This window comes from Balaenoptera ricei, chromosome 7 (genome assembly GCF_028023285.1).
Source record: "Balaenoptera ricei isolate mBalRic1 chromosome 7, mBalRic1.hap2, whole genome shotgun sequence".
In the NCBI taxonomy this organism is placed as follows: Eukaryota; Metazoa; Chordata; class Mammalia; order Artiodactyla; family Balaenopteridae; genus Balaenoptera; species Balaenoptera ricei.
In genome coordinates, this window is record NC_082645.1 from 121,699,039 (window position 1) to 121,713,886 (window position 14,848).

The following is a 14,848-nucleotide window of genomic DNA, read 5'->3' on the forward strand; positions in this document are numbered from 1 at the left end:
TGTAACACTACTGAAAGAAGTGAAGGAAGATGTAAGTAAAGCAGCGGAAAAGCTATTCCACCTTCTGGATCATCAGACGTGCTGTTATTAAGATGGCCGTGCTCCCCGACTGACCTACAGATCTGTTGTGATCCCTGTCACGTCCCAGCTGGCTTTTTTACAGAAACTGACAAGGTGATCTTAACATGTATATGGGGATTCAAGGGACCTAGAAGAGCCAAAAACAATCTTGAAGAAGAAGAAAGTTGGGAGCGTCACGCGTTCCCGTTCCAAGGATGACTAGCACGCAGCCGTGGTCCAGGTGGTGGTGAGCCAGCAGGAGGACAGAGGCACAGGCCGCCCTCCGTGCCTGCAGGCTCCACATCGCGCATTCAGCCGACCACGGGTGAATCCACGCACACATAACCTGCAGACATGGAGCACCACTAGGGCACTTGAGCATCTGCGGACCTGCCTACCTGTGGCAGTGCCCCTGGATACCGAGAGGCGACGGTATAGGTCAGTGGAATAGAACTGAGAGTCCAGAAATAAATCCTTACGTGGAGTCGGACTCTGGCCTCAAACCATGCACAAAAAGTAACTCAGAATGGATCAATGACCTAAATGTCAGAGTTAAAACTATAACACTCTAGGAGAAAACCTAAGAGTAAATTTTCATGCCTCAGGTTAGACAGTAGTTTCTTAGATATGACACCAAAATCACACATGACAAAAAAAATAGATAAATTGGATTTCATTTAAAAAAGAAAGAAAAGAAAGAAAAAAAAATAAAAATAAAAAAGAAAATTTGTGCTAGAAATAACACTACCAAGAAAGTTAAAGGAATGAGAAAAAATTACAATTATACATCTGATAAGGACTTTATCTAAAAATATATATATATTTTTTATATATAAATTTATTTGGCTGCGTTGGGTCTTTCTTGCTGCGTGAGGGCTTTCTCTAGTTGCGGCGAGCAGGGGCTACTCTTCATTGCGGTGTGCGGGCTTCTCATTGCGGTGGCTTCTCTTGTTGCGGAGCACGGGCTCTAGGTGCACGGGCTTCAGTAGTTGTGGCACGCGGGCTCAGTAGTTGTGGCTCATGGGCCCTGGAGTGCAGGCAGTAGTTGTGGCACATGGGCTTCATTGCTCCGTGGCATGTGGGATCTTCCCAGACCAGGGCTCGAACCCGTGTCCCCTGCATTGGCAGGCGGATTCTTAACCACTGTGCCACCAGGGAATTCTCTAGAATATATTTTTTAAAACAACTCTCACAACTCAATAATAACAGACAAGTAACCCAGTTTACACTGTTGCCCAGGGTCACATGGCCAGAAAGCAGGCACCCGGGAACTCACTCCCAGGTGGTCCCTTTTCCTTGAATAGCTGTTCTCTTCTCTTCTCTTTCCAGAGCTCCTGTTTCTCTACTTTGTGCTCCTGTATTACAGAGGCAGTTGCTTTATTAACTTCATGATGAAATTTTGGCCGCAGTTTCATCTGCTAAGAGGCAGCATTTTTCTGCTAAGTGTTCATCTGACTTTTTTTTTCTGTTTTTTTTTCCCTCCTTTTATCTTGAATGTGTTTGAATATTTGCAGGATCATTCTATTTTGGTCACCCATCTTTGAAGCAGTTCAGCTGTTCATGGATTAGCTATTTTAAGGGGGTCTTGTATGAGTGACTGGTTGTAGAGTCGTGGACATTTGGCATTTATGTAAGACCTAAGGCTTGGGGGTGACTCAGTTCACCCCTCATTTTCAGTCAGCCGAAAGCAGCAGCTGGCCTGGCTCTTTGCAGGGCGGTCTTTCACCCTGTCCTGCGTGTGCCTCATCTGGCTCCGCCTCCTGTGCATCTCCAAGCCAGACGGGCCGGGTTTGGATTCTGCCACCGCCGCCTCTTCCCCTCCTTTTTGCAAACAAGGGGTGTAGGTTTCACCCCCCAAGCTGTGCCCATCGCGTGGCTTAGTGCTCTGTGAGGCTTTCTGCTGAAACCTGTGCCCTGGCGTCTTCCCACAGCCTCCCACGCCCTCGGGCTGGCTCTGCTGCTGGCGCTCCTCCCACCCAGCTGTGAGTCAGGGTTTAGCAGTTTCCTAGTTTTGCTGGAAATGGACTTTACATTTTTGTTTCTTATCTTCTTTCTTGATTTTCAGTGATTCCAGCAAGAGATTGAGGAAGTGACAGTCTACACCGCATCCTCAGAAGAGTCACTGAGCACCCCTTCCCCCAGCCCCTCCCCTCCTGTGTCGCCCCCTCCTGGGATTCCTCTTAGACACGTTTGTGGCTCCCGATTCACGTTCCTGAGTCAGAACGCTGCTTTCATTACTCCATCTCGAGAGGAATGCCTCCATTTACCGTCCACACCCATGCAGGTGCACGTCTTACCCGTTCAGTTCACGCCTCCTGTTGACCTTTAATTTCTGGAGTTATCTTTTTATTTCCTCCTTTTAGTCTTTAGTTGCTGTTTTTCTTTCTTCGAAATCTTCTCATTTTATGAATACATTGACCTGTTCCATTGGCCTTTCTGAGGATCTTCGTGTTTTTTTTTAATGACGTCGTTTCGGTTTTGGTTACCACATCCGCTCCGTCCATCGGGAATTCATCTGTCTGCTTTCCAGGTCGACGCCTCTGTTTCAGGAGTTTGGTGTTAAGCCTCTGCTCATTCCTGGTTGTCTGTGTATTTTTGCAGATGAAGGTTCAGACTGCTTGGTATCGGTTCCAGTGACCTTTTTAAAGGCGCAGTTTGATTTTGTAGGCAGGCTCCTGTCTGCAGGGCCCTGGCTGGGGAGCAGGCAGTCTCCACAGGTGCACACACGTCAGGGCCGGCAAGCCAACCGGACCCTTCTGTTGACGAGGACGAAAGAAGGGAATCACCCGAGAGACTGGCTGCTCCAGGAGATTCACCGCCAAGACACACCCTCCGTTTTATTTTTCCCTGATGCTGCGTTAAAGACAAGGAATAAAAATAGTAGTGGGTTGATCGCCCAACTGCCAAACCTAAAGTAGCAGGTTGCTTCCTTGGCTGCCGCCGTGGGACGTAAGCTACGTAAGGATGCGGTGGGGACATGCGGCCTCGTGCACCCGGGTCAGCCAGGTCACCAGCGCCCTTGCTCTGGTGGGAGGAGACGGGTGGTCCTTCCCCGAGCTGGGCGGGGGGGGGGGGTTCCCGTCTCTCTCCTTCTGTGCTCACACCTCAGCCCCTCCCCACTCCACAGGGTCTTGTGAAGATGCTCTCCACCGATTCTGCTTCTCTGCCGTCGCCCCCTCCCCCGCTGGTGAGAGCACCCCGCAGGACAGACGTCTGCGTGACCCTCTGCGTAAGGCTCACCGTTCCGCGTTTAAGCCTCATCTGGCCACGAGCTTCTGCCGCCGTCACGTCACGGCTGTTGTGCTAACCGTGTGCGTTTGGACGAGCTGCAGGAGGCTTGCTGTGGATTGGGCTTTTCCCCCAGTTCTGGAGCCCTCTCCTGCCTAGGCCGTGCACGCCGTGGGCGTCGTCCAGGGTCTGCGAGCCGCGTTATTCAGGGTCCGGGTCAGGAGACAGAATACACCTGCCCTGTGAACTGGGAAATGCAACAGTTGTTAACTGGTCACAGACAGTAACTACGAAGCGGGGAGGGTGCCCCGCGGGATGCGGAGCAGGAAGTGCAGTCAGCTGCCGCCGCCCCCAAGCCCACGGCTCAGACCAAGGGCCCCGGGAGCAGGCTGTGGGCAGGAGCTGCCCAGCGGCGGGACCGGAGCTTGAGGGAGAGTCGCTGCTGGGCCTCCTGCGCGGGCCAGCAGCTGTGAGCCCAGAGCCCAGAAGCAGCGAGAGAGGCCCTCTCTTCCTGTGCTGTCTCCAGCTGGTCAGAGAGAAATGTCTGCAGGTCCTGTTCCAGGGTCACAAAGCCACAAAGAAGGGTGGGCTTGGAGCAGAGGGGCAATAAAGGGGTAACTAGCTCACCCGTACTAACAGGTTCTTACTTGGGGATTTAAGCTGTCCTGTTTCCTCAAGTAGTTTCGGAGAAGCTATTGTAAGAGGAGCTGGGGCACCAGTGGATCCACGGATGTGTGAGCTCATTTGGTGCCCACGTCCCGTGGTCAAGGTGATCTCTGTCTGAGGACGCTGGGTCCCCTGCCTGATACGCAGACGTAGCAGTGATGTCTTCACGTCCTCCACCTTCACACAACTCCTGTGGCCTTCAGCGCAGGAGGGAGTGGATCTCTGGTTATACAGCATTTGAGGAATATGCGAGAATCTCAGACTTGAGTGTGAGCCAGAGTGAGGGGGAAATGCCCGTCAGAAACGCGGGTGACCTTTCAGAGTGTCTAGAATGAATGTGGCTACAGTTTCCTCTGAGCTCGCAAGATTATCTTCATTGCACAGTGTAACATTATAAAAGGAAGTTTGGGGTTGATCTAATTATTAGACAAGAAGAATCTTAAGTCCTGAAACTAATGGTGGAGATGTGAGTTTCAGTACAGGAGCAGAGACAGGGGAGCTGTCGTTTGGCAGATGAGCTGCAAACGGGCACATGGAACAAACAAGTTGAAGGACAAAGTCAAGCGTTTTCAAGAAGGATTTTCCCACACTGCTAAGACAAAGAATAAAGAAGTACTTTGTTAGCTAAGCTTCTGTAACCCATTTCCATCCAGACAAAATTTTTAATGGTACTTTTGTCTATGTAGATTTTTAACAATATGCTTTATGTCTAAGCTTGGAGAAGAGCTCTGCCGTTGTGACCAACTGGAAAAATGGAAACACTGAACAAAACGTTTGTAACCTGTATTTTGTACTTTGGTTATGTTATTAATGCCGGGTCTCCTCCAGCCTGGTGTTTGAAGCCCCGCCCTGGTTTGGGCTGTGAAGTCGGTCTCTCCATTGCGTCTGTTGGGGCTGCCGGTGCTCAGACGCCCTCCATGGTGGTCAGGCAGCCTCGTTCCCTCTGACCATCCGCCCCTGTGGGCACAGACCGTGCGGACTGCAGTCCGACTGATGGTCAGTGTCTGCATTTTTAGGAACAGAAGGTAAACTCTGAGCGTGGAAGACGTGAGAAGGCAGAGATGGACATGTGACAGATACAAGGGACGCAGGACAGAGCTGCCGTATTTCACTAGCTAAGTCCTAGTCGAGATGCTTCTGTAAAAATTAAGAGGAATGAACCTGTGGAAAATCATCTTGGCGAGTCATGTTGAAATACTCTTAAACTACACTGTAGAAAAGATAGTCCGTGTCCACGTGTTTGCATAGGCGTTGACAGGAGGGAGGAACCACCGGCTGCCTGCGAGAAGCACGCTCCCCGGGCAGATGAAACGAGTGCCTCTTCCCAGACACGGGTCAGGAGGAGACTGAACAAACACAAGACCTGGACGGACGGTCCTCGGGGGTGGGAGCTCTCTCTGTGCACAGTTGGAAGATGTTTTGTGCAGTGCCGACACAGCAGCGCATGTGCAGACAACGGCCCCGGCTTGTGCCGGGCGTCCCGTGGGGCAGTGTTCATACTGGTTTCGTCACATCCCCAGAAAACCCTTTCAGGGTAAGAATTATTTATTTTTCAAATGAGGAAAACCCAGGACCAGCATAGCCACCAAGCGGAAAGCCGGGATTCCAACTCCAGGTCCGTGCTCCTATGGCCGCGTGACGCAACTTGTTCCTTGTGATGAAACCAAGGAGCCGGAAGGTATCTCAAGAAAATCCCTGGTTTCTCGTCCACATCAGGCAGAGGGTGACCAAGCTTGGTCAGGTCACTGTCTCTGCCGTTTTGGCGCTGATCGGGCAGCACGCCGATTGTTTTACAATTCATCATCTTGACCATCGATGCCTCTCTATATTTTTAGCTGAAATCTAAAATGTCGATTAAACTGTTTCTTCTAGTTTTGTCCTCTTTGGGTTTGGAAAATAACCGCTCAGCATCTTCCTAAAATTCTTCACACGCCCGGGAACCGTGTGTCTTGTGTCACTGCAGGGACAGAGGGCCCAAGGGCAGCCGGGAGCGGCCGGAGACCCCCAGCTCTGCCCTCCTGCTTTGCTTTCCCAATTCGCGTGTGGCCTGCGTGGTACCACACCCACTCCTGATCCTTTTGTTTTGGATGGATTACCTTTCTGAAAGGGCCCTTGACAAACTGGACCGTGTCTGCAGGAGATTGATCAGGGGAGGATTTAGGCAAAGGCATTTTGGCCAAAGGCTGGGACCTCTTTCCAGGCAGGGCCGTCCAGCGGTGGATCCAGGTGCCTCGTGCCCTGTGCGTCCTGACGCCTCAGAGCAACTCTAGAAGGATTAATGTAAAAGGTGAAAGGTCAGCTTTCAGGAACTCCCAAGGCTGTTTGACCTCATATTTTCCTTGTGGTGACTTTTGTACCAGGGTGTCACTTGCACAGTGAGGTGTGCAGCCCTTCGTGTGCAGCTTGGTGAGCTGACCTGTGTGCACGTGCCCTCCACCCCTGGTGGAGATGGACCACAGGCTCCCTTGTGCCCCCGCCAGCCACTTACAGCCCCCAAATAGCTGCTGTTTGGATCTTTAGGACTATAAAATGGTTTTGCCAGATACTCAGTTTGGTCCAGAGACAGTCATATGGTGTGTGCACTGACGTTTATCAGTAACCAGTATTGCTGCATGAAGCAGTGGTCTCTTTTTTCCATCACTGGGTCATATTCCATCGTGTCAACAAACCGTATATCGTTTATCCATCCAGTTTGACGTTTCAGCTCTTGTCAGTTTTTGCCTGTAAGTGAAGCTGCGGTGAACGTTCTCAAACGTGTGTTTTGCTGTACGTAAGCGCGCACTTCTGTTCAGCGTACCCCGGGACTGGACTGCGCGGCCGTGGGGCAGGTCTGGCCGCCGCTTTCCCCAGGGGACCTGCAGAGCTGCTCCCCCGCCAGCCTGGGCGCGGCCTCCGTGCGGTGCCCCACGTTCTCGCCAGCGTCAGTACTGCCCGTCCTCTTATTCTTAGCTTCCTGGAGGGCGTCTGGTTGAGCACGCGTTTCCCTGACGTCATATTGCGCAGCTTTTCTTACTGTTTATTGGCCATTTAGATAATGCTCTTTTGAAAGTGCCTGTTCAGGTGTTTCTGCCCACTTTTGTTTAACTGGACTGTCTGCCTTTTCCTTATGATTTGTAGATCTTTAAATATGTGTTGGCTTCATGACCTCTGTTGGACTTTTGTATTGCACATATTTTCTAGTTTGTGACTTCCCGTTTTCCTGTCTTAACAGTGTCTTCTGATGTACAGAAGTTTCTGATTTTCAGGTGGTCCATTTTTCAGACATTCTTTTGTGGTTAAGTCACATGGTTCAATTCTCTGGAACCAACAACCGTTCCTAGTTAACTGCCCCTTCAGAGAGAGTCTGTGCGTTTACCTACAGTACATATGTGCATATTTATAGATTTATATCTATATTTATATCCCCCCATGCAGTGGTGGTGTGTGCGTTGTTCAGCACCCAGATTTTTCATCCTAACAGTTTACCTTGGCGGTCTTTTCACTTTAGTGCAGAGAGAACAGCCTTAGTCTACCCACCTCGAGTGTCACTGGATTTGCTGCAGTTTAGCAGCCTGTCCTGTGCTGCAGATTTAGGGTATGGTTAATTGTCTGCTATTAGAAGCGTTGTTGTGACAAATGTTGTTCTATATGCACGGCTTTGCACCTGTGAAATACTTTTTTTTGTTTTTTTTGGCCGTGCCACGTGGCTTCCAGGATCTTAGTTCCCCCACCAGGGATTGAACCCGGGCCCTCGGCAGTGAGAGCGCAGAGTTCTAAGCACTGGACCGCCAAGGAATCCCCTGAAATACTGTTTAGAAGTGGGGTTTTTAAAAGCATGGTGTGGACATTTAAATTTTGGTAGGTAGCTCCATCGTGAGCTCCACAGAGGTGGTCCCAGTTTGCTCCCATGGTCCCACAGGGGGTGGCTGTTTGCTATGCTTCCTGACACGGCGCTTTCAGACTCTCTGAGTTCTGCCCATCTGATAGACGAAAAATGGGATCTCAGTGTAGTTTTGATTTGCATGTCTCTAATTATGTGTTTAAACGTCATTTAGGTTTCTGTTTTTGTGAACAGCCTGTTCTTTTGCCCATTTTTCTATTCAGTTGCAGTTTGGCATGTTTTAAAGAAATTAACCCTTTGTCTGTGCTATGAGCTATCAAAGTTTTTCCCTTGTTTGTCTTTGAAGAAGTCTTTTGACTTTACAGTGTTTCTTTCTGTGCAGAGGTTTTTATTTTTGTGTTCAGTCTCTCAAGCCTCCTATGATGGCGTTTAGCTGCTGGAGTGAACTGAAAACAGCCTCTCCCCGTGTGGAGTACAAAACAGATTTATCTCACTGCAGTACTTTGACGGGTAGATGTTTTCGTGTTTAGATATTTTATTCATCTTGAAATTATTTTGCCAGATAAGGGTACAGCCTAGTTTTTTCCAGATGGATGCCTAATAATATTTATTGAATAATCTGTTTTCCTCTCACTGATAGATCTGCAATGTCACTGTTACCAGCCACTCCCCTGTTTTATGTGTTTGGGTATATTTCTGCACCTCCTGCTCTGTTCCGTTGATTTGTCTGTGTGGGCGTGCACCAGTACCAAATGTTTTAATTACTGTAGTTTTTCAACAGTTTGACTATCTGCTAGGGCTCATCCTCTCTTAATTTTCTTTTTCAGAATTTTCCTGACCATTCTTGCATTTTAAAAAATACATCAACTGTAGAATCAGCCTCTCAGGTTCCTTAAAGAATCCTCTTGGTGCTTTTATTAGGGCCGCATGGGGTCTGTGGATTAATGGAAGGAAGCTTGCCGGCTCCGCGGGTGTGTCTCTCCAAGAAGGTGGCGCCATCCACTTCTGCCCCTTGTTCAGTCTCCTGGCAGTGTTTTTAAAATTTTCCCCGTAAGGCTTTCTTTTATTGTAAGTTTATTCCAAGATATTTCAGTTTTTTCATTGCTGTTACAAATGTGGTTGTTTCTTCCTCTCTATCCTGAAAAGGCTGTGATATCCGTATAATAATTTTCCCCCATCACCTAACTGAATTTCATCTTTTTTATAATAGTTTTCTAGTTGATGTTCTTGGATTTTCAAAGTACAGTATCATACCTGCAAGTAATGACACCTTGCTTCCTCTTTTCCAGTTTTTTTGCCTCCCGTGCCTTCCTGTTTTGGTGCTGGCGTTTAGTTAGTGATGGAATGTGCGGTTGGGGGCAGCAACCCTGTCTTGCTGGATGTTAGGGTATCATGCCTCTCTTCCTATTTTATTAAGAATTGAATTTTATCAGTTGCCTTCTCAGAATCTCAGATTCTGGGAATAACCATAGGATATTTTTCTGCAGGTCTGTTGAAAAGATGTAATGTTAAATGTCCTAATAGTATATTGAATTATCCTCTCTCTTTTGAATAATTTTACTTGGTTATGATGTGTCACCCTTTCTGTTTTTGCCAGATTATGTTTGCTGATATTTTCATTGACATCCATAAATAGGAATCTTTCTGTTGGGGGATGTGTGTGTATATGTGGATTTGTTTGGAGTTTGGGGGTTCTTTTCCATAAAACAAATTTAAGGGATTCCCTCCCCCCCGCCCCCCGCCCCGCCATCTGTGTCACCTTGGATTAATTTAAATAACTTTGGAAATGTCTGTGCCTTCATGGTTTGTGAAGACACCTGTTTCTGATGGTTTTTTGTGGGAATTGATTATGTATTTCAGGGCGGAGAATACAGAATTCTTTTTGTTACCTGAACATAGGCTAGTAATTGACTTGGAAAACTTTTTTACTTTAGTAAAATTTATTCCAATTCAGGAAGTTAAATATATATAGTTGTCCATTCAGGTCTGTGTATATGTGTGTATCATACATGAGCATTTATATATGCATATCCCACATGTGTTTGTGTGTGTCCGTATGTGTATCCATGCATGTGTGTATGTGTGTCCGTTCTTGTGTGCATCATACATGTATGTGTTTTCGTGTATCTGTAAATATGTGTGTACATATGTGCATATACATACAAATACATGTGTAACTCATGTGCTTTGTGCCCCGATTTACAGCCCCTGCCCTGGGTGTTGGGCAGTGCCAGGCAGCAGTGTGTCGTGAGCGACCTCGTGTCGCACATGTGCCGTGGTCGGTGCCCGTAGTCCCACTGGGCCGGTCCCAGAGCAGAGCTCAGGCCGCGTTCACTGCAGGTGGAGGGCTGGCCGGCGGGTAGCCGGGGTGGGGTGGGGGGGGTGGGGGGCTCGGGTAAGGCTGTGCCGCCTCCTGTCCAGCCGCAGACGGGGTGGGGAGCCCAGGGCGGGTGAGAACCAGCCTCAGTGCCACCAGTGCCGTGTCCGGGGGCCACGTGATGTGGCCGTTGGGGGAGCTGGCAGAGGTCAAGGGCACCTTAGCGGGTTCTCAGAGGACACGCCCCCCCCGGAGGCTGACCGGACAGGGAGGGGTGCGCCCAGCCCTGGGCGGGGGCTGGGGGTGGGGCTGGGGTGTCCTGGCCCATCCTGGGGGAGGGGTGACGTGGCTTCGAGAGGACTTCTAGGGGGGTCAGACACCCAGGGGTCATGGGGTCAGGGGTGGGTTGCAGCAAAATCCGTGATTTCTGACTGGTTAACCACGGAGGGGCCCCGGTGTGGGCGGTCCCTGCGGTGACACGGGGCCTGCAGGGCACCGCCCGGCCTCCCAGCACCCACTCTGTCACAGGGAGCTCTCCCGGGTGCTCTTCGGGACGACGTCATAGGAACGGAGCCCAGCAAGACCCGCGTATCTGTTCTCTACTAAGTGTGTTTATTTTCAGCGTGAGATCACGCGGTAGCTCACCTTCCGTCCTGACGAGGCGCTCGCTGTGCTCTGTGGTTCTCTGCGAGCCTCTCTGTTAGGACGGAGGGCGGGTTTTTATCCCTTCAAATAACAGTTCTCATTTCAGGAGCCTCAACACTTCCTGAGCCCACGGAGAGAAGAGCTGGTGGTTAAATAGCGGACGTTTCCCTCCCCACCCACTTGTGTATGTTATATTTTACTTGTGAAAATAACATGTCTACTGATGAAAAATTTAGACATTAATGACTAAGACAAGTTCATAATTGAGGTGAAAGTGAAAGTCCTCTTCCCAGTCCCCCACCTCTGTCCAGTCCCTTAGAGACACGGCGCGCAGCCTTCCAGACCTGTTTCTGCTGTGTGTTAACAGAGGGTGTGTTTTATGAAAGGGAATCATGCTGTGTAGAAGTGGAAACCTTTCTTTTTGACTGAACTGTAGTCTTGACTTTATTCTGTGATGGTCCATACAGAATTTCTGTGTTCTTTTTAAGGGATGCGTAATTTTTAATGAGGGATATGCCATTACTCCTTTTGCCAGTTCTTTGCTAGTTTGTCCTTGGTGTTTAGCTCTGTGCAGCTGTTTTGGACTATCTGTAGGAGGAAGTAGAAGCGGAGTTGCTGTGGCAAAGGTACGTGTATACACTTCAGGCTGGAAAGTGTTTTCACGGTATCGCGGCAGGTGTGTGGCTGTCTTCCCATGGCCACGCCACGCACTCTTGACATCATCATAACCTCTTTGATGGGTGAAAAGTGACACCTCACTGTTTTAATCTATTTTATTACTAGAGGGCTTGAGTACCTTTTGGGGTTTTTTGTTTGTTTTTTTTAATATTTATTTAGGCTGCGCCGGGTCTTAGTTGTGGCATGCAGACTCTTAGTTGCGGTATGTGGACTCTTAATTGTGGCCTGTGGGCTCTTAGTTGCGGCATGCGTGTGGGATCTAGTTCCCCGACCAGGAATCAAACCTGGGGCCCTCTGCATTGGGAGCGTGGAGTCTACCCACTGGACCACCAGGGAAGTCCCTTGAGTACCTTTTTGTATGCCTAAAGCCATTTGTATTTCTTCATAAGAATAGCGTGAGACATAAGTTATAATTTTTTCAGCATGATTCTAGATTGTAACTTTGTTCAGGGTCTTTCTATTCAGAAATTTTCCATTTCTGCTTAATCGGATCTATCAATCTTTCCTTTATGCTCCGCTTAGGGGGCGGTACTCAGCCCGAGAGTATGGAAACATTCTCCTGTGCCTTTAGTCCCCTGGAATTTATCTTTGTGAGCAGAGCGGAGGGCCGACTCCCCACCTGGTTTGTTGCCTAGTTCATGCTCTCCTCCCTGTGGGAAAGGCTGCCAGACGCTAAGTTACCCACGGGATCTCATGCAACATGGACCGTGAGACTCACCTTTTTAGTAAATGTCAGAACTGTTTGATAAAATGTGTACTGAGGCTAAAAATGCTTCCTACAACCTTAAAGTTACAAAGAAATGTGACTCCACACACTCTGAGAATGTAAAATCGAGGAGTCTTTAGCTGTATTTAGGCGTCAGTTTCTGAGCACAAAGAGCCTCAGGTTCATCTGTTCGCTTCGTGACAGTTTGTGCGCCTCGTCAGAAGGGAGAGCGAAGCAAGAAGTTAAATATAATAAAGTCTTACGTGTGGGAAGGGACTTTATGCCGCAGTGTTCGTAAATCTTTGTTGTCTGAAGTCGTGTAACCCTCCTCGTGTTTTTTCTCGTCTGTCTCACCACAGCCTAAATGCGATGGCCAGGTGTTACTGACCCAGGTGTGGAAGCGCTTGAATCTGATAGAATGTGACTACTTCGGCTTGGAGTTTCAAAACGCCCAGTCCTGCTGGGTATGTGCTTCTCACCTGTTTTTGGAAATAGGCTCTAGGTGGGCTGCGGGTGCTTACGATGACGCATCCGTGCATCCGCGCCAGAGACCGCTGAGGACCTGCTGGAATGGTACAAGCAGGGCACGTTGTTATCATCAAAGCTGTGCTATTATTTTATTTACAACTGTAGGGAATATATTTGCCTTCTACCTAAGCCTGAATTGGCATCCCCCCTAATTTTTTTCAATCTACTAGCACATGTGCCAAGGAAATCCTTTCTTCATAAGTTATAAAAACAACTAGAGTATATCGTGTGTGATAATCATTTCAAGAGCGGATTTTGAGCAAACTGCTTTACTAAACTGGTTATGCCTCATTTTACTTGATAGGTGAACCGTGAAAGTGTGGAGCTTTAATATTTACAGGTGGAACTGTTTTAAAGAAACCAAATGAACCCATTAGTTGGAAAAGCACGTCAGCATCGTAGAGCCCCTTCTAGCCCTGTCGCTCAGGAACTCTCTCATCAGCTCGCTGTTTACAAAGGCAGCGGGTGCCCGATATTTGCCTGGTCTTAACGGATACCGGCCCCAGCACGCGCACACGCAGCTCTGGGTGCCCGTCCTGTGCACGGCGACAGCAGCCTCTGTGACTTGGGGCGGTTCGCGGCCTCCTGTCCTGTGCCTCCCACAGCGTGCTCTGTTATGTCAGGATTCGACGTGTGTCTAAGAGCAGCAGGGCCAAAATACTCCTGCCTTAAATATCTCCCTTAATTATAAACATTTGTGTTTTGTAACATTCTTATTAAATAGAGAAATAATTTAATGGATTTGATATCTTTTCTTACATCCTCTTTAGATCTGGCTTGAACCTATGAAACCCATCGTTAGACAAGTACGAAGTAAGTCCTTTTCTTAACTCTTTAAAACTCTGCTCATTTAAGATGCTTTGTCCTTGACTGTTCAAATTCAAGGCACGTTCAGATGATCATGGTCGTCACCACTCTGGGCAGCAGCGAAGTGACACCAGCAGCAGGTGACCTTGGAGGTCACTTTGCTGTTTAGCTTTAAATTGTAAGACGTGGAGGGTGGGGCGTTTAACTCAGGTAGTTCTCAGTTACTTGCCTCTAATTTGGAAGACATAGGATATGCTGCTCGGTGTTGCCTTCATTTTTCGCCAATACGCAAAAATAAGTGTGCAGTTTCTAAGTTATGAAAAGACATACGGGGTGAAATCTCTAGTCATCTGAATTCACCTGTAAGTTTTTTAGGACTAAATTGAGGAGAAGAGGTTGTATGGAAGGAACTTTTGTTCACTGATAAGCGAAGGCCGTTTCGGTTGCCATAGCATTTTAGCAAAACAGTTCCTCTTTTCTTGTGGTGGAAATCACATGGCTGTGTTATTATAAAATTTCAATAAAGCTAAAATACTCAGATAAGCTAATATCCTACACTTATTCTTTACAGTAATCAGGTTGTTCTAGTTCAGTATAGTGAATGATAACATTTTTCTTTCACTAAAGTATATAAGGATTTCAAAAATAATGGCCTTTTTATTATTATTAATTTTTTTTTGGCCTTGCCACATGGCTTATGAGATCTCATTTCCCCGACCAGGGATCATACCCAGGCCCTGGCAGTGAAAGCCCGGAGTCCTAACCACTAGGCCACCAGGGAACTCCCAGGCTTTTAAAATTATTACTATGACTAATAGTATAAACACCTTAATTTTTTTAATCACTTTTTTGTTCCTAAAATATAAAGAAGAATACATTTTAAGATTTTAACGTGCAGTTTCCTGCTTGTTTTTAGGGTTTCTTTTAGTAATCTCTACTTAAAGCAAAAGTTTTCAATTTTTTCTTTGCTATATGTGACTGGTACTTAGGACTAACAATTTCACGCAGAGGAAATTTCTTAACATCCTCTTATTTGAAAAGATTTGCTGTAACAGTCCATTTGAAAGCACTAGCTCAATCACACCAGAATATGCAGAAAGATAGCAAATACAGAGTGTGACCTTATTTGTGGACTTTAAAATTTTTCTTTTTATAGGGCCAAAGAATACAGTGCTTCGCCTAGCAGTGAAATTTTTCCCACCTGATCCTGGTCAGTTGCAAGAAGAATATACACGGTAAAGAGCTTGACTGACCCAGAGCCCTGCCGTGGGCAGGGTCCTGCTTCACCTGTGTCCCCAACAGCACCTGTGCTTTACCTAAGCACCTGGTCAGGGTTGTTTATTCAAAGAACGAGCCTAGTGTCTGTGTCAAAGCTGTAACCAAGATGTCATAG

At 47.8% G+C, this 14,848-nt stretch overlaps 1 protein-coding gene across 4 annotated transcripts in view; it reads left to right on the plus strand.

Moving 5' to 3' along the window:
• Positions 1-14,848, plus strand: part of FARP2 (FERM, ARH/RhoGEF and pleckstrin domain protein 2) — a 90,509-nt gene that overhangs the window by 25,610 nt on the left and 50,051 nt on the right. For all 4 annotated transcript variants that reach the window (XM_059929167.1, XM_059929169.1, XM_059929168.1 and 1 more), the window contains exons 3-5: positions 12,480-12,584; positions 13,419-13,461; positions 14,612-14,690. In XM_059929167.1, coding sequence (XP_059785150.1) covers positions 12,480-12,584; positions 13,419-13,461; positions 14,612-14,690 — 227 coding nt within the window. The remainder of the gene's footprint in view (positions 1-12,479; positions 12,585-13,418; positions 13,462-14,611; positions 14,691-14,848) is intronic.